Here is a 20,355-nt window from a genome sequence, read left to right as displayed (position 1 = left end):
TACTAAATCAAGTATCATGTACAAAAGAAGGTGTGAAACTGAATTATTGAGTGCGGAAAAACATTTTGAAGCAGGAGCTATAAAGTTGTATGAAATACGGGGAAAAGCCATAGTAATAACAATATACTGACCACATAATGGGGACAAGACATATTCATTGATAAATTAAAAACACTGCTTAACATTCTTTTTACTGAAAGAGCTACTGTAGTTTTCTGTGGGGATTTCAACATAAATCTTATCACCGAGGATGTTGGAATTAACATCCTTGCGCATGTTCACGGTGACCCGAATGAGTGGTTCCAAGCCATTGTACGGAAAACGCGCACCTGGCCTGAGCTACACCCTTCACACACAGTGAACTTAACTCCTTATTGACCTGTGCACCATATACCTTAAATTATACTCTAAAAAATTCCACGAAGGAATTATCCGAATGCGACAGAAATCGTTAGATGTTATGTTCTTGTACAGACAAACATTTCTTTCCATAGCAGGACCCCTTTGGTCGTCATCCGTAGCAACATTACAGCATAACGGTACGTCGACGATATTCTAGTCCTCGTTTTGTTGCCCTTCATAGTAAGTCATTCTGGGCTTACATTTCAGCAAGATAATGACCACCCGCACACGGTGAAACTTTCTACTGCTTGTCTTCGTGCTTGCCAAACCCTACCTTCGCCGGAAAGGTGGTCGGGTCTCTCCCCAATTGAGAACGTTTGCAGCATTATGGGCAGGGCCCTCCAACCATCTTAGGGTTCTGACCATCTAAAGCGCCAATTGGACACTATTTGGCTCGATTACCCTTAGGGGGACATCCAGCTACTCTATCAATCCATACCAAGCCGACTAACTGCTTACATAAGGGCCAGAAGTCGACCAACGCGTTATTGACTTGCTCAATTTGTGAAGCTCTTTCTCTTGAATAAATCATGCAATTTTTCTGAGATCGTAATCATTTGTTTGTCTGGACTTGTAAATCATATCTACGGATTTCCGTCCCATTCGGATGATTCCTTCGCCGTGTGTCACTTTTTTTTGTCTTAGAGTGTAATTTAAAAGAGAGGAAACTGCGATTCGCCAGACCACAATACACGACTTCAGTCAGCTAGTGTCCAGTTTCTGTGTTGTTTGTCATACCGTAGATGTGCAGGCTTAGCTGCCACTGTGAGCAAAGACCTTTTGCAAGGTACTCGACTGCTAAACTCGTTTGAATGCTACTTTCTCCGCAATGTCGTGCGGAAAGTTGTTGTGATAGACCAGCATTCACTAGGAGCAGCAATTCCTGTCAGATTTGAAAACTACTGTCATTGACAATGACAGTCTCCACTCCCCGAAGATCTCTTTTTTGGAAATTTGTGGTAAGGTCTTATGGGATCAAACTGCTGAGGTCATCGGTCCCTAAGCTTACGCACTACTTAATCTAACTTAAACTAACTTACACTAAAAACAACACACACACACCCATGCCCGAGGGAGGACTCGAACCTCCGACGGGGGGTGCCGCCCGGACCGTGACAAGACGCCTAGACCGCGCGGCTACCCCGCGAGGCGTAGATCTCTGGTTTACACAACGCTATCCTTCCGTTCATCAACCGACGATGTAATGGAACGCCGAAACTAGTTGCGTAAATAAATTAAATGCAAAAGGGACGGCTGCAAGTGTTTTAATATTTATATCTAATTGAAAATATTGAATCGAAGAAAGACGAAAATAATGAGAAGTAGCAGAAATGAGAACAGTGAGAAATGTAACATCAGGATCGGTTATCACGAAGTAGATGAAGTTAAGGAATGCTGCTGCCAAGATAGGAAAACAACCCATGAGGGACGGAACAAGGGGCACATAAAAAGCGGACTAGCAGTGGCAAAAAGGGCATTCCTGGTCAAGAGAAGTCTGCTAGTATTAAACATAAGCCTTACTGTGAGGAAGAAACTGCTGAGAATGTACGTTTGGTGTACATAGTTGTATGGTAGTGAAACATAGACTATGGAGAAAACCGGACAAGATGAGAATCGAAGCATTTGAGACGTGGTGCCACAGAAGAATTTTGAAAATTAGGTGGACTGATACGGTAAGGAATGAGGAGGTTCTCCAGAGAACCGTCGAGGAAAAAAGTATTTGGAAAACACTGACAAGAAACAGAGACAGGATGGTAGGGCATCTGTTAAAACGTCAGTGAATAACTTCCATGATACTAGAGGGAGCTGTTGAGGGTAAAAACTGTAGAGGAAAAGAGGGGCTGGAATACATCCAGCAAATAACTGAGGACGTAGGTTGCAAGTGCTGCTCTGAGATGAAGAGGTTGGCACAGGAGAGGAATTCTTGCGGTCCATATCAAACCAGACAGGACACAGATCACACACACACACACACACACACACACACACACACACACACACACACACATACAGCGAAAGTACAGCCGAAGCCCTTGTAACTATCTATTACAAGGGTGGACAAACAAATAATATTTTATCTGGTGTGCGTACATGCGTACACAATTCAACACTTCTCACAAGCATGCGCTGTGCTGGTAATATGTTCACTCACTAAGTTCAGTGCAGTTTAATTTAGTTTAGAGGAAGGATCATCAGACACCATCTCCTACTCACCACGCCCCGCAATACCAGCCTTTGTCTGTCGATGGTACTTGTGTGATATCTTACACAGAGTACGAGTGTTTTTGAGGTTTATTGGATTCCTCAAAGTCACGTGCTCCAGGCAGGAGGTACACACTGCGGTTCTACTGCAGGTAAGTAATAAATTATTCTTCGTCCGTTTAGAGTAATAAAACCCGGAAATAAACTGCGATTAAAGAGTGGAAATGTTTCAAGGGCCATTTTTCGCAAAACGTGTTTTGGTACTCCTGTGTTCTTATTAACCTGCTGCATGTCCCTAGAATAGTTCCAGGTAACAAATCACAGAAAAAATGTTTCAAACTTCCATTATTAGGTGGTGCATGTTTTCTGTGATAAGTAGCGCTTCCCTCTGGCGTTCCAAGTGCCATGCGTTAAGATCTCCGGCGTTTAGTTGATGCACAGTTTGTGTGGTAATCAGAGTGCATGTAAGCTTTTGTTACTATCAATAAACATCTTTGTAATTGAAGGAGATAATTTGCGTTTAAAAAATAGCAAAAAGAAATTAGGAGAAGTGAACAGACAAAACAATGTGCGACTGGAAAATGTTATGAAAAGAGAAAGACAAGAGATAGAATTCCTGATGAATAGCCGCCTAACAATGAGGTTCTTTGAATTTCAAAGTGCTGCTGAAACACTGTTGTCAGTGCAGGCGTGTAAGATCTCCAAATGCAGTACGATCGAATTGTCTCATACTCACATATCTCAGGTAACTATTAAAAATCCTTACTGTGAAACAGAAATGGGAAAAACGTCAATGTATTCAAAAGAGGAAAGACCTAGGCTGGTGTGTGCCATGCCGTACGTCCTCTGAAAGACCAGCCATATTTGTTAGCTGCAAAACAGAATGACCTATTGATGATATTGCCATTTCTTGCTGAACAGCACACGGAGTTCTACAATAAACTTTGCAATATCTGACCCCAAGAATGGAGGTGTGTAAAAAACAGAACCCTAAATTGGGAGATTTTTTCTTAACTGTATTATTTTCACATGAAAAATAAAAAGATATGAGAAATTGTTTTCGTTGACTATGATAGTACTGCTGTATTTCTGTACTTGTATTATCACAAATAAAACCTAGTGTCGTAGTATGATAGTACTTGCAACACAAACATCCTTATTGGCACTTGAAGCCAGCCAGTTCCCTAGTATGGCACCTAAAACATTCTTAATAAATTACTTATTTTCTAATTTGTCTCATTATTTTCTGCAGTGATGAATTGAGTAGCATAATTCTGTGGTATCAGAATACCTCCGCAATTTTCTCGGTACAATATGTTACGTTCCAAAGAGACACATTGTTTTTCGATTCTCGTGACAAATGCGCGATTTGGCACTTAGAATGTCTGACAAGTCCACTCTTCAATTCGTAAAGAAATTTACTTAGATTATTAATTTTTTTCATGCAATGAGAATATCTGCACATAAATTATTTTGTCATGGAAGGGTCTTTGTGCATACGGACTGCAGTGTGACAATCAGTATAAAATTTAAAACAACACGAAGATGAGACGTCTTGGTTGTATGAACAATAAGTAACCCATGATTTTTGAATGCTGTACACATCTACAAGAAACTTCAATACAGAATAAAAGGAAAGCTTTTCAACGAATATTTGAAACTCAAGGGTGAAACACTCACTTTTTCCGTTCTTTGGAAGCAAGATGAAATATATAACTTGCTACCGTTACTCCGCAGTGTAACACAAGTGCACATTCTGATTATGTATAACATTTACAGAGTACGTGCTGTGGTTTCTTTGTTCGGAGTTCATGGTATACATTACAAATCAGATACAAAACTTTGTTTGTTGAGATGAAAGACCTCTAAGTCCGAGAGTTGACCATTGCCCTGTGCGAAGTTTATGAAATGACTCTGTGACTCACTCTTTTCGCCATTTTCTAGATTAAGATTATCCGTTGTAAATGCACAGAATTGCTCCAGAATATATTATAAGATACAATAGAGGCAAAACTTACATAGTAAACAGAATTACAGTTGTTAGTGTCAGTCTAAGTAGAAATTATTCTGACACGAGTTCTTAGATAATTGTTTTCAACCATATCAAACGGTCATCTTCAGATATGCAAAATAAAACATGTATATAATGTTAAATGGCATGTTAAATGGATTTCATATTATAAAATTATCATACCAATGTCCAGCACAGTGCATTAAAATATGCATCTGTAACATCTGTAACTTTGTTAACAAATATAGCAACCATGGGTATACCATACGATTATGAAGTCGCACTTCATAAAGAGAATATCCTTAGTGTGCATGCGGCAGTGCTCAGTTTCTGCCCAAGGGCATAAATGCGAAACTTCCAATACAACTTTCTATCCATATTCAGTGATAAGAATTTAAGTGTTAGGCTTCAGTGATTATATGGCCTGCGTGTGATAGTAACATTTCGCTAAAAGCCATCTATGTTAGAAATTTGCAGTTAACAGACCAGCCGTCCTCTGTACGCAACGAGCGGAAAACAGTCACTGCCGTATTTGCTAAATCGTTTGCATTTCATTGTACTTCACCAACCACGGTACTTACACCATCTGCATGTAGGAAAAATACTTTCCGTTATCTGGCATGTACAATAGCATGTCGCTGATATTAAATAGAAGCCGTGAATTCCTTCCACCCCCCTCCTCCGTTCTGCCACCTCAATCACACTATTTATCTGCTGCCAGATACGAAACAGGCTCCTGGCAAGATTTTCCCTTACTTATGTAGTACCATAATTTATGCAAAATTAAAGCATACTCAACTCAGTGAAACGTTTCAAATAAATCGAACGGTATATAGAATGTTTCAGAAACGTTTTTTATCCCCGCAAGTGGTTCGCACATAAAAGAATAGGTTTTCTTTTCTGTCGATTCTCGTTTCTTGAAACCAAACATACCCTGAAAATAAATTATGTAGGGAACGACATCACTGAAACACCAAAACCAGTTGCAAAAATATTTGTTCCCAGACAACTAGTTTCGGTCAAGTTTAAAGTACCTTCTTTGGTGTCGAATACGTAATTGATTTTATTTGCTGCATCTGGCACATACGCATGCGTCCATTACCTTATTGATTTTTCATCAGTCACCAAGAACAAAAATCTACAGTTATTTATAGTGTTAGCTATACAGGCTGGCCAAAGTCGTACCGTGGAACTCAGTTTACTTTGCTCATTTTCTTTCTGTTTTACCTTCGTGTAGGCCGTTGCTCAAGTGTCTCGGAATTTTAGTTCCTTCCTCCCTATAAATAAAGTTCTACATGGGGCTTGTAATTTATAGTATATGTTTCTACTAAAGGAAAAATACTACCGGACCAAGGCTTACCACGGTGAAACAATTATAAATCTGAGAAAGTTGAATAGCCTACAGAAAACTCCTAAAATAATACTGCAGGTCGTTCTTATTGCCATTTTCTAGGCTAAGATTATCCTCTGTGAAAGCACAGAACTGCAACAAAATGTGATACTGTAAGATACAATGCAGGAGAAACTAGGGAAGTGGAACAAACGTGTACGGTACTACTTTGGCCACACACTCTAGTCAATATACTAATGGACTATCGGTTTTTGCACCTGGCGACTGATGAAAAACGTATGAGATGTTAGACGGACGTGTATGTGACAGATGTTGCAACTATAAAATAACATTGGGAAATAACCTGCCAAATGTTTTGTGAATTGATTTGTCTAAAAGTAATAAATAAAATACGTTAGAGAAACATTGGACGCGCTTCTGGGCGATGCTCGAATTCATATACAGCAAATAGGTGCCGATTGACAATTTAAAATTAACTTAGAACCTTAGAATTTTAATTTAGGACCTTAGAATATTAAAGAGCAGTAGAGGATGTTTGCTGTTCATGATTGCGAGTATCATTCAAAGACGCGTCAAATGTTTAATATAGTTTATTTCTTTAATTTTCATTGCAACAGGGTCCGCAGCTGCGATGAATTTTTTGAATGATTTCGACCTGCCTTTAGATGCCATTCTCTTTATTTCATGTACGATTGTAGAATTTCGGCCTTAGGTCATTTTCAAGTATCTAAAACGGAAACATTATACCTTGGATACGTTAGTTGGTTCAAATGGCTCTGGGCACTATGGACTCAACATCTTAGGTCATAAGTCCCCTAGAACTTAGAACTACTTAAACCTAACTAACCTAAGGACATCACACACACCCATGCCCGAGGCAGGATTCGAACCTGTGACCATAGCAGCCTCGCGGTTCCGGACTGCAGATGTACTAGGCGCATTACATCTTCATGAACTATCCTTTGGTGGTTTATTGTAGCATGTACGCTCTTGCTCCTATGGCTGCATGAAATGGTCATAAAATGAATTAGAAAATGTTTTTCGCTATTTTAGGAGCACATTACTTTCGAGAATTTGTTACAAAGCTTATGCAATATTTGAAGTGATTCAAGTTACAGGAATGAAGAATCATGAATGTGTAGAGGAAATTGAAATTTATATCCACCTAAAAGGTCAGTCAGACAGAGTTTTAAATGAGCAAAAAGACCTGCGAAATGGAAAATTCCTAGATAACGTTTTACAAGTTTTACGATGGAGTATTACAGAACTATAGAATGTAAAATTATTGCTATAGTCATTAATAGCCGGACGCTGTGGCCGAGCGGTTGTAGGCGCTTCAGTTCGGAACCGCGCTGGTGCTATGGTCTCAGGTTCGAATCCTGCCTCGGGCATGGGTGTGTATGGTGTCCTTAGGTTAGACAGGTTTAAGTAGTTCTAAGTCTAGGGGACTGATAACGTCAGCTTTTAAGTCTCATAGTGCTTACAGCCATTTGAGCCATTTGAACATTAATAAATATGACTGTAATGTGAAAGATCATGTAACCATAATGCAGTTTTTACTCGACTCTCATAGTTTTCAATACTGTTTCATCAGAGTGCTGCGATCGATGTTATATGTGAGATCATTGTAACAACTATTCAAAAATGATGTGCTCCCACAATAACAGAACAAACATTTACAAGTTATTTTAAAGAAATTACATACAGTCATATTTACATAAATGATGACCGACAGTTAAATTGAGAACAAAGGCATATGTAGATCAGTCAACAAATTTCTGTAAAATAATTATCATCTTCACAGTGTAAGTACGTTAAACCACCGACCTTATATGTAAGAGCTTTGCAACAACTGTTTGAATGTAACGTGCTCCTAAAATAACGAGAAACTTTTTCTAATTTATTTTGGTTCAAATGGCTCTGAGCACTATGGGACTTAACATCTGAGGTCATCAGTCCTTTGAACTTAGAACTACTTAAACCTAACTAACCTAAGGACATCACACACATCCATGCCCGAGGCAGGATTCGAACCTGCGACCGTAGCGGTCATGCGGTTCCAGACTCAAGCGCCTAGAACCGCTCGGCCACATCGGCCGGCTAATTTATTTTATGACAATTATATGCACTCATAGGAGCAAGAACGTACGAGGCATAACATAACACAAAAGAATCGTCCATAAAGTAAGTTATAATCCGCCTAGTATATCTAGAGATATTATTTGTTCCTACATTAAAATCACAAGTGTCACTTTTGTATCCAATGTATAATGCTTCCGTTTTAGATACTTGAAAATGACATAAGACCGAAATTATACCGTCGTGCATGAAATAAAGAGGGTGGCAGCACGCAGTCATTGAAAAAAAACATTTCTTACTTTTAGATCGATATTTCACAAAATACTCGATTTTCATATTTTGTTTTTCAATTTTCAGGTTTCTTTCAGAAAGCATGAAATACAATATATTTAAATATCGATCGGTATTATTTTATTTTTGTAGCTACTCTGATTACTTGTATATTTCCCACTCTTCGTTCGGTAATGAAAGTTCGATCAAAAATCTATAATTTCTAGGGAAACTCATTTTCGGTCAAAAATTTGACCAAAACGCAATTATTGTATCCGACACCAGAGAACCTACCTTGAACATGATATAGTACTAATGCGTGACTAGGATATGGTCGCTTAGCGAAACGATTTGTCTGTGACTAGTTTAATAAAACTAATTTTGGTGCCTCCGTGTGGGCGTTCTTTAAGCACATTGATGGGTTTTGCGGGACTGTGTACAGAAAAAGTGCGTTTGTGTGGTGTACTGAGAGATCTGTGCACGGTACCTGCAGCTGCGGGGCCAGTAGCGTCTGGAGACAGACTGAGCGCTCGCACTGCTGCCGATGGCTGCTGGTCTGTGTTACGCAACAGCAGGCTGGCCGCAGGCCGCCGGGGTGATGTGTCAAGCGCGTATGCCCTAACCCCACATCAACAACATTCCTAAATCATACGGCGCGTCTTTTACTGTCGCTCTCTAGGATTGTCAGAGGGCACAGCTTTGCCCAACAAGATGTAGGGTGGAGCAAAACAACCTGATAAGGTCACAGCAGGCTACGAGGCGTCGAATCGAGCAAAAATTTTTTCAATAATCGTCGGTCGTAAATGTACCGTTGTGTAGTAAATAAAACAATAACCAGTCACCGGCGAGCGCACAGAAGTGTATCGGGTAAGCGAACGTTGTGAGCCTGTCACTCTTTTTGAAGCTGTACCTAAGTGTTCATACAAGATTGTGAACACTGTTTCCGTCCTAAAATAAATCCCCAGACGCTAAATGTGACCCATTAAAAACGCAATCTGAATTCAAAGTTAAGATTTAGAAACCATCGCTTTTGCGAAATTGGGAGTTTACCCTTCACTCGCGCGGTATCCTGCGAACCATGGATCAAGGGCAACAGAAGGATTCCTTATTCCCAGATTTGCGGAAAGCGTTTGACACTGTTCTCCACTGCAGACTGTTAACGAAGGTACGAGCATACGGGATAGGTTCCCAGATATGTGAGTGGCTCGAAGACTTCGGTAATAGAACCCAATAGGTTGGCTTCGCCGGCGAGTGTTCTTCAGAGACTTGGGTATCGTCATGAATGACCCAGGGAACTGTGATAGGGTCATTCTTATTCTCTATACACATAAATGATTTGACGGACAGGGTGGGCAGCAATCTGCTGTTATTAGCTGATGATATTTTGGTGTGCGGGAAGATGTCATCGTTGAGTGACTGTAGGAGCATACAAGATAACGTAGGCAAAATTTCAAGTTGGTGTGGTGAATGGTAGCTTGCCCTAAATGTAGAAAATGTGAGTTAATGCACGTGAATAGGAAAAATATTCCAATACAGCATTAGTAGTGTGCTGTCTGACACAGTAAGGTCGTTTAAATATCTAGGCGTGAAGTTGCAGAGTGACATGAAATAGAACGAGTACGTAAGGACGGTAGTAGGAAAGGCGAATGGTCGACTTCAGTTTATTGGGAGAATTTTGGGAAAGAGTGATTCATCTTAAAGATGACATATATAGAACAATATTGCTACCCTCTCTTGAGTGCTGTTCGAGTATTTGGGATCTCCACCACGTCAGATTGACGGCAGACATCGAAATAATTCTGAGGATGGTTGCTGAATTTGCCACTATTAGGTTCGATCAACATACGAATATTACGGAGATGATTCGTGAACACAAATGTGAATCCCTGGAGGGATGACGAGGATCTCGTCGCTAAACGCTATTGAGAAAATTTAGAGAACTGCCATTTGAAGTTGACTGCAGAACGATTCTGCTCCCGGGAACGAATATTTCGCGTAAGGATCACGAAGATAAAGTAAGAGAAATTAGAGCTTGGCGGAGGCATACAGACAGTCGTTTCTCCCTGGCCCTGTTTGTGAGTGAAACAAGAATGGAAACGAACAGCAGTTGTACGAGGTACCCGCCACCATACAGCATACGGTAGCTTGCGCAGTATGCATGTGGGTGTAGATGGCAAAAGTTATTCAAAGCGCACCGAAAGGAGGTGTACTACGAAGTAACACAACTGATTTTTTAACTAGAACATTAAATGTGAAACTCACACTGTACTGCACCGAACTGTATTAAAATTGGGCCTTATGGCTCAATTTGTGCAGGACAAATATATTTACGTCTGTTAACTACACTATATAATAAGTTAAAAATGGAGGGCTTGTGTGGGGGCAGCAATAATTCACGATTACACCGACTCTGCCGTCGTATGGCTCGAAGAACTACACGAACGACGCCTTACTTGCCTTGCTCAAAGGTTCTTACGGAAGATGAATACGAACGCTGTAAGTATCTGTAGTGTAGACCCTTAGCAAAACGAAATATAACTGAATGGAACACGTTTTGTAGGAAGCAAATCTTAAATACTCACACATAGACTTAAGGTATATGTGGTGTAATTTGTGGACAAAGAAAGGTGTAGGATACTGAATTCGTGAAACCAAGACATATGATAAATCCAGTGTAAATCAGACGGACAAAGCCAGCGGTTATGGTTAAAGACAAACACTGGATTAGAATGTTAAAGATCCCCTCCATACATTATGGCACAAAAATACATAAAAATAAATTTACAAACTATATAAAAACAGCTTTATTTTTATGTCCAACACGAGATACACACGCTCGACTGTGTCGTAGGGAAAGGCTTGGGGCTCTGCTTCAGGGTGTACTGTTTCACTAACTGAAACACTGAAGGGCCTGTATGAGCCAGGAGGAAGTCGTGGCCCTCCGTGTAGCCTTTGACCTCATACATGGAAAAGTGTTGATCCTGACTGGCGATGTAGATGTCCCATGGCTCTGCCTTTCGGTCGTAGGGCGGAAAAGCCGGCGGCGCTTGGCTGTAATTCCTCAGGGCTGACGCTCCGTGGTAAGCGCGCCACAGCATTCCTCCTCCCCCCCCCCCCCCCCACCCTCCTCCTTCATTAGGACGGTGGCGTCGAGAGTCGAGATGGAGACAAACGTCCGAGCCCTTCGTTACATGTGGGAGGCGACAGGGGGTGCGGGGGTGGGGAAGGGAAGGGGGCTAGGTCCAGGTGGAGGATCTTCCCAAGTTAGGGTTTGATCTCTATGAACTGCCAGCTCCAGAGTTCCTGGAATAAATGGTGATGTCAGATTTTCTGCTGGTTGTGACCTTCCCCATTGTGGACGAAATTGATTTAGGTAGTGTTTGTGCTTAGACACATTAGCACACGAGTTTTCAGCCACAGACCTTCCTAGGTGCGGCTGAAGGCTGACTGGGACCCATCGTGGTCGTCTTCTGCTGTATGGATTAGTCCAGACTGGGTCTTGAGGGGGATACTTGTGATGTCGTTGATGGGAGGACTGATGTGATATAAGCATCAGGTGGATGATAGAAAGTTGAGAACCGAACAGATGCCCATGTAGTTTCTCAGTAGGTGACACCGCCTTGTGATGGCGTCCCTGGTAAGATGATAGAAAAAGGGAAAATGTATCAGTGAGTGAATGATTCTGGTAGAGTTTAGACATTTGATTCCCCAAAGTTCTGACAAACAATTCTGCCAGGCCATTGGAAGCTGTGTGAAATGGGGCTGTATGGACTAATGTGAGTCTGTTAATGTTACAGAATTCCTGGAACTCTGTAAATGTAAATTGGGACCATTCTCTTTTACTATAGTTTCTGGGGATCTCTCTAAGGAGAATATCCTGGCTAATGTCTGGATGGTGGTCACCAAAGTCATGGAAGGCATTCATGAGATGAAGGGGTATCCTTAGCCTGCATGTATAACAATGAGCCAAGAAGTCCCTAAAAATGGGCCAGTGAAATCCAGATGAATTCTTGACTATGGGGTCAAAGCGAAATGCCACTGGAAAAAAATCTGTGGGCAGGGGCCACTTGCTTGGATAGGCAAGTGGTAACCATTTTTGTAATGGTTATGTCCATTCCTCACCAGTACATGTGGTGTCTGGCCAGCTGCTGAGTAAGGACCACTCCCACGTGCCCTTGTGGAGGAGTTCCAGTGCCCTCTGTGGGAGCGATCTGGAGTTATGACACATGTTTGCCCATTTTGCCCTAGGAGCAGTACGACCCCCTGGAATATAGAAAGATTATGGTGATGATCCCAGAAGGCCTGAAGTTCTCAGTTCTGTAACAGCTTTCTGGTGGATGGCCTCCGAGATTACACCCTTTTGAAGACCTTGCTGAGGATTGGGTCCATTGTTGCGTGTTTCTTCATAGTATTGGTATCTAGAGGTAGTTTGTTGATGGCTTCTTCTGGTGTAACACCCAAATGGAAGCAGACATCCAGGTCATCGTCGAAAGCAGTATTCGCCTCTACAGGTAATCGGGAGAGAAGTTCCTCATCATCATGGTGCGTAGCTGAATGAAATTGAAAGTCATATGAGTAACCTGACAAAAGGAGGGCCAGCATTGCAAACGTGGGAAGTTCTGCTGATGAACGGAGGAGCGGAAGGAGTGGCTTGTGGTCTGTGAGGAGTGTGAACTGATGGTCATAATGTAATTGTGGAATTTCTTTGTGCCGAAAATGATGTTCAAGGCCTCTTTTTCTATTTGGCTTTAGTGTTTCTGCATATGGTTTAATGTTTTGCACACAAAGCCTATAGGACGTTCCACTCTGTTCACAATGTAGGAGAGTACCACCCCCACACCATAATAAAATGCGTCAGCCGCTAGTACCAATGGCTTAGTTGGATCATATGCAATTAGGCATGTAGGTTTAAGAAGAGCGTGCATCAACCTGCAGAAGGCTTGATCACATTGGTTCGTCCATTTCCGTGGTACACTTTTTCGTAAAAGTTGATGTAATGGTTCGGCTATGCTTGCTGTCTGGGGAATGAAGTGGTGGTAGTAATAGATTTGATCTAGGAGTTACTTTAGTTGCGAGGCATTCTTGTAAATAGGAAGCACATAAACTGGGGTGGCCCAGATAGCTGATGCACTGAATGGATGCCCCAGATATTCTACTTGCTGTAGAAAGAATTCACACTTGTCCAGATTACAATGTAGATTCACTTTTTGAAAAGTAGTGAACAGTGCTACTAAATTACGAGTGAGTTCTTCAATGGTTTTTCCTGCCACCCAAATATCGTCCATGTAGTTGGCTGTTCCAGGAACTTTTCCAATTAGCTGTCCTAAATACCTTTGGAATATGGCCGTTGCACTGGAAATGCCGAATGGTCATCGATTATATCTAAAAAGTCCAAATGGACTTCTTAGAGTCTTTCTCAAGGAGAGGCTGCAGATAGGTATCTTTTAAGTCAATTTTGGCAAACACCCTACCCCAAGCGATACAAAACATAATACCTTTCACTTTGAGGATTGGATATGAGTCCATAACTGCTTGTGCATTGATGGTAGCTTTGAAATCCCCACAGACGCGCTCCGCCCCCCCCCCCCTCCCCCATTCCCCGCAATTACCTTTTTCGGCTGAGAAGAGCGGGGTTGCCCATCGATTGTTGTGCACTGGGGACAGAACACCATCGTTATGAAGGCGTTTGACTGCAGCATAGAGCTTATCCCCCAGAGCGAAAGTCACAGTCCGAGCTTCCCGAAACTTGGGCATGGACTGTGGTAGCATTGTAATGTTTTTCTCAAAGTTGTTTATCCCTAGCTTATTGGGTGACAAAGCCGTGGGGAACTGTTGAATGAAATGTTGCACTAGTGACAGTAACAAACTCCTGCAAATAAATTCCCAGTTGGGAGAACACCCTCCCCCATCCACCCCCTGCGAGCAACATAAATAAACAGTCAAAACAGCATAAACTTAAACCCCATGGCTGAATAGAGCTCTCAAACTGCCCGCCCACCCCCAGTGGCAGTCTGTCCACTGAATACACAGTTGAGGCTGTGTCGTGGATCTCGAAGCCCAGGGCGTGGAAGAGATCTATATCAAGCAAATTACAGGCGCTGAGTGTAGCGACAACCAGTATGCGAGCTGTAACTGCCTTGTCCTTGTAACACAACTGTCAATGAAAAAAAACACTTCACCGTGATTACATCATTGCTGAAACTCTTCAGTGGGGCAGGAAAATGATGCATGGGCGGTTTCCCCACTTTTGTGCAGGCGTCTCTGTCAGTTATTAGACAGCTGAACCAGTGTCAGTTTGTAAGTCCACTGTCACCCCTTCAATTTGAACCTCTAACGTCATACATTTGGCTAAAGGGGTGAGGAGGGACTGAATGTATACTACATCTGTACTCTCCCACTCTGACAGGTGTTGGTCCTGCTCAGTTTGTTCTGCTTGAGTATAATCCACAGGCCGCTGGGGTCTGCGGACAGATTTGGCTAGCTTGGACGCGAGCACAAAGCCAGGGCCCTGTAGGGTTGCTGAAGAGCGAATCGACTATTCATATGCACGTATGACTGGGAGACATGCCTCCAGTGACGGATCCTTGAGCCGAAGGAGATCATGTCGCAGTGTTTCGTCTGGAGCGTACACTAATACCATGTCTCTAACGAGCGAAGCAGCGTACGACTGCCGGTACTCTCCATTACTACTTGTAAATTTAAAGTCGCTTGATAGCCCCTGTAACCTGGTGAGCCACTCGCGGTATGACTCTGATGCTGCCTTGTAACAGCAGCTACGTAGATTTGGGAATCAAAATAATCTGAGAGACTAGCCTTGAGGGTATCGTAGGGAAAGGCTTGGGGCTCTGCTTCAGGGTGTAATGGTTTCATTAACACTGAAGGACATGCATGAGCTAGGAGGATGGCGTGGCGCTGCGAGTCACCTTTGACCTCATACATGCAAAGTGTTGTTCCAGACGGATGATGTAGCAGTCCTATGTCTCTTCCTTTCGGTCGTGGGGAGGAAAATAAGTCGACGCTTGGTGGTTATTCCTCAGCAATGTGTCGGCGTGTGCCGGGTTAAACCTCCAGCCTCGCGTCCAACCTCTAGCTGCTATGCTGCAAGTGTTGGAGGATCATTACGATATCACTTGTGAAGACCCTTGTCTCGTCTGGAGCTGCCATGTTGAATCCTTAGGTCATTTTCTGTAACAGCACACGTAAAAACTGTTTTTAACTCGTCACAAATTTTATTTCCAACACAAGACACACATGCTCGACTGGAATGAGTAATTGTTTATTCCTACAATTGTGATTATTAGAACAGACAAATGTACTTGGAGAGTTTTCACCATTAAAAACCAAATAAACAAACACTTCTTCCGTTATTCTTAGATGGCATAAAAGATTATTCTTGCTACTGCCAAGAATGTAGTCACTATGTAGAGGAAACAAAAGTCAAGTTCTGAAATGCTACTGGTCCACTCGTCCTTAATGTTAAGTTCTTTTACGACTCCAGTTAAATTTCATTTACGACAATCCCCGAAACGATGTCCTAGTCAAGATCCGCGTAGCTAATAGTGTCCGGTCCCCGATAGCGCTACCTCTTGGTCAGAAGAGCGGCAGTGAACGGTGAACTGGACGACGTCAGCGGCAGCGGCGGCGGCTCTGGCGATGATCATCAGTTCCGGGCAGGTGATGTCACAGCTTTCTGCTTCTTCAGCGAGAGCTTAAATCCTCGTTTCACGGAGGATTACTTCGTTTTAATTGGCTGCAGAGCTGGACCACGGAAGCAGAACGTAGTGGCGATCTGCGCACGTCAATTCCAGCTGCACGCCAATTCCCTCTGCTGGCCTCCCTGCTGCCTTCCTCGCCCTGCCGCGGTACGAGAGGAGCCGTGGGAGTTTTAATATTGTGGCCAGTAGGCATTCGCCCGCTGGCGCTCCGTGGTAGGCACGCCACAGCACTTGTCGTTGAGAGCATATGTTTGTTAAGTCACTTGAATCTACAGGCAGTGAACCCCTCAACCGGGCTTATCCTTGCAGCGAGTAGCAGACCAAGTCGTGCTATTTCCCAGCACTGTGGTGTCACATTCTAAGTTATTTGCGCACGCCACTACATGTTCCTGCCGGTATAATCATCCCCACGCTTCGCGGCGCTTTCTTACAGCATTTTGTAATCTGACACCTCGCGGCATGCTTTTCTCAAATCGAGTGATACTTGCGATTATAAGTTGCCAACAGTTCGAGGCTTTGAGCAGTAGCAAAGTGTGTTACGAAAATAAGCAAATTACTTTTGATCTATTTTGACAGTATTATGAAGGATTTTACTGGAGGGACTAATGCATACATATTCGTTTTCGGAAAATTGGTGTTTCAAGAATTTGTTTCTCTGAGTAATACAAAATCAGGTGTCTGAACTATGTCTTATACGAATAACATTGCCGACAAAGAATACAATTCTCCGTTGACGTTACCCATTTGTGCACTGTAATGAATCTTGCCTCCTCAGAACTTTCGTACTTCAATTGAAATGTTCGATTCGTTATAAATTTCGGCCTGACTTGAGTAATTGTAATACTTAAATTATGTAGTCCACATCTAAAGATAATTTTGCATATATTTGATCACCAAAACACTATTTTTTTGATAATATAATTTTATGTTTCATAACGGTGCATTTCACAACATTGATCATAAAACGTTAATCTTTCTTTAATGTCAGTACCACCATTAGACTGTTGTTTTAAATAACAGTCTAATGGCGGTACTGACTTTAAAGAAATATATTATGACAGTGGCCCCGCATCATGAGAAAATTATTAAATGAATCGTGAAAGTTAGTAATCACAACTGTTAATTTAAATGAGTCAAAAACCATTTTACAGGAAAATAACATTATTGTGCTTTAGTTTCCACGTAAACAACATTTCTGTATTCATTTTTAATTTTTCCAATTTTATTATCGATAATTTAATCTACAATTATACAAAAACAGGAAGCTGATAGTCTTTATATTGTCAGAATTTGTAACCTTCATTATCCAATATTAGGCGCATAGATCTTTATGTAAGTAACTGTTTTCTGAAAACATTATGTAAATTATACCTGAAAGGTTATTCCAATTAAGACAGTCATAACAAAATTTATTTTAACTACATCCTGTTCTAGAAGGATGTAGAAGCTATGTAAGTAATACTTACAGTAATTTTAGGATCCAAACGCGCCATAATAGTTTGTTGTTGTCGAGATTGGTCAGTGTAACTATCAAGTTCTTTGTGTTGAGTTGAAATGTTCCGCAATGCATTTACTTAGAGAGTGGTGGTGTAGAAAGTCTCAAGAATTATTAATAAATATTAATGATGTCAAAAAGCAACAATATCCCATCGACTTTCACTGAAACATAAAAAAAAACGTCGGATATATTAATTGGAAAGCGTAAACAGGAACCGACACCCTAGAAATGAGTCAGCTATAGCAAGATAAGTAACATTTATCTATATTCTTGCCCTTACGAAATTATATAAGCCTTGACAACACTACAATAGTTAGTTCAACGTAGGGTATTTACTTTCTGTATCTATGAACATTTTGATGTTAAGGAATATGTAACGTTGTAGCACACACGATCATTGCTTCAGTGTATCCATCGTACGAACTTTCGAACTGTTTCGTATGTTCGTTCTTCTCATTAGTTATCATCGCTGACACACTATCACCAAAAAATAATGTGAAAGTATCAAGTGGATTCGGCGGATCTGAAACACGAATTTTTGCAATTGGTGTCCCTATCAATGTAGAACCAATGCCAGCAGTCAGCACTTCGTCGGCGATACAATCGCATTCTGATGTTCCGATATCAGTGTCATTAAAGTTCTCACCGTCACTATCTTCTCCACGCATCAGAAACGGCAGCGAAGTCTGTTGTATGACGCTTACATTAGATAATGCGACCATAGCAACTGGTATCGCTCTTTTCTCGAGGCACTAATGCAGAAATTTAGTGATATGGCATTTGAGACCGACTGCAGAATGACTCTGCTGCCACCAACGTAGATTTCGCGTAAGGACCATGACGGTAAGATAAGTGAAATTAGGGCTCATTCGGAGCCTTTTAGAAGGTCGTCTTTCCCTCGCTCTATTTGCTAGTGGAACGGAAAAGAAAATGACAATTACTGGACGCGGTGCCCTCCACAGTGCACCGTGCAGTGGCTTGCGGAGCATGTATGTAGATAAAGGTGTGGATACAAAATTTTAAGGCCCATCGTAGAGCCGTACGAATGTTGTCGATTGCGCGCCCGTGCGCCGTTCGTAGAGCTCGCAGCGTAGCGTAGCGGCACCACGCAGCCGGAATTCAGTCCGGACAGCAAGGTCAAGTGGTTCATTCAGAAACGAATGCCGATCGCCACGTGTCCTGAAGAGATGAAAAGCGTAAACAAAGTCACGACATTGTAGACGGCAGGTCTGAATGCAAACTACCACACGAAAATGACACAGTTTTACATAACTCCGACACTCTCGCAGTTTCCAATCACGTGAATATAACCAGAATTCTCGCAGATTACCATTATGTTGAAAGTTGCTAGTCGAATGCGCCCATATCAAATACACAGGACAAGAGTCTGAATCTCTCCTGCTATGTCTGCTGCCCAGGAACGCAACGGACCAAAGTGCTCTGCTCTTACAACTGAATTAGGCGTACAGCCATTAATACGCGCTCAGCGCTCTGATTGGCGTGCACCAGTCAAAGCTATGGCCTTGCCACAACAAATACCTACCCTTTTCTGTTTGCAAAGATGTACGGCTCCACTGGACAGAGTCGACTAATGACAGATCGTCCGTGAGCTGACAAGTGACTTACGTGTGGCGTACGAGATCGCGCTTTATGAAAGGTGTTCGCCACAAAATGGCAGCCTTTTAACTTGTTTTCGTGTGTCTACCAGGACGGTTTAGCCCCACTGAACTGTTGCTGCGTTATGGTTCAAATGGCTATGAGCACTATGGGACTTAACTTCTGAGGTCATCAGTCCCCTAGAACTTAGAACTACTTAAACCTAACTAACCTAAGAACATCACACGCATCCATGCCCGAGGCAGGATTCGAACCTGCGACCGTAGCGGTCGCGCGATTCCACACTGTAGCGCCTAGAACCGCTCGTCCAGTCCGGCCGGCGCTGTTTTATGCTACGGCTGTTTCGTTTCAACGATTTCAACGATGCCAACTTTGTAGCGACGTTGGAGACAGAAATTTAGAGTATCTCCTGTAAGGAAACGCGATTTAGGAAAAAAAAGAAAGTTTGAAATTAATTTTTTTTTTTCATTTTTCACCATTGTCTTACTTCAGGCTTACAGTTTTACGGTACTTATTAGAATAAAATATCACACATGCTCTCTGTACACTACCAAAAACTATATCTTTTAGATGCAGTTACTCGTATTAACAACACTGCAGCTTTCGGTTGCACTTGTCGACTATCTTGCTGCATTGTAGCTTATTATCGTAACAAACTACGCTCTAAAAAGTTGTCTCTTACCTACCAATAAGAAAATTACGAAAAAACTGTAATATACAAATACAGACTTGAGACATTATGTAACATTTATTATATATGTTCACGAAACATGTTAGAGAGGTTAGACACAAATATAGAAACACCGCAACAGATAAGTGCTTGTACATAAATGCAGATGCTAGCCAAGCCTGCAAGCTATGCTTTTGTATTTGACCACGAACGGCACCTGTGCAATGTCCTCAATACGTTGCAAGCATCAACCGTGGTCAGAAAAAAGGTTCTGTGTAATTGTGAGAGGACTATGTCGGAGCTAAGTGAATTCGAACGTGAGAAAATTGTGGCTTCCTTAACCAAGGTAGCAAAAGGATTGGTCTTTCAAGAGGCACCGATTTATACCGAGCAGGGAAAGCGGAAAAACATCAGACACGAAATTACAATACGGACGAAAGCGCATGTTTAGTCATTGTGAAGGACGGTCATCGTAGAGCATTGCGACGAAAAATAAGAGGATGTCAGCTGCAACGATCACTACAAAATGGCTCTGAGCAC

General features: G+C 42.0%; 1 protein-coding gene across 2 annotated transcripts in view; it reads right to left on the bottom strand.

The window, feature by feature from the left end:
- The window catches only part of LOC126470268 (regucalcin-like), a 70,231-nt gene extending 61,279 nt beyond the window's left edge, over positions 1-8,952 (bottom strand). The window contains exon 1 of one of the 2 annotated variants that reach the window (XM_050098007.1): positions 8,803-8,952. Coding sequence is in view for 1 of the 2 variants with exons in the window: in XM_050098006.1 (XP_049953963.1) it covers positions 6,857-6,866 (10 nt within the window). In the remaining variant the exon portion in view is untranslated. Of the gene's footprint in view, positions 1-6,856; positions 6,882-8,802 lie in introns of those variants that run through there. The other variant, XM_050098006.1, reaches the window with a different exon arrangement.
- Positions 8,953-20,355: the final 11,403 nt, after the last annotated feature.

This window comes from Schistocerca serialis, chromosome 3 (genome assembly GCF_023864345.2).
Source record: "Schistocerca serialis cubense isolate TAMUIC-IGC-003099 chromosome 3, iqSchSeri2.2, whole genome shotgun sequence".
NCBI classification, from domain to species: domain Eukaryota; kingdom Metazoa; phylum Arthropoda; class Insecta; order Orthoptera; family Acrididae; genus Schistocerca; species Schistocerca serialis.
The sequence above is the reverse complement of the archived record's forward strand: the minus strand, read 5'-3'. Positions and strand labels throughout refer to the sequence as shown.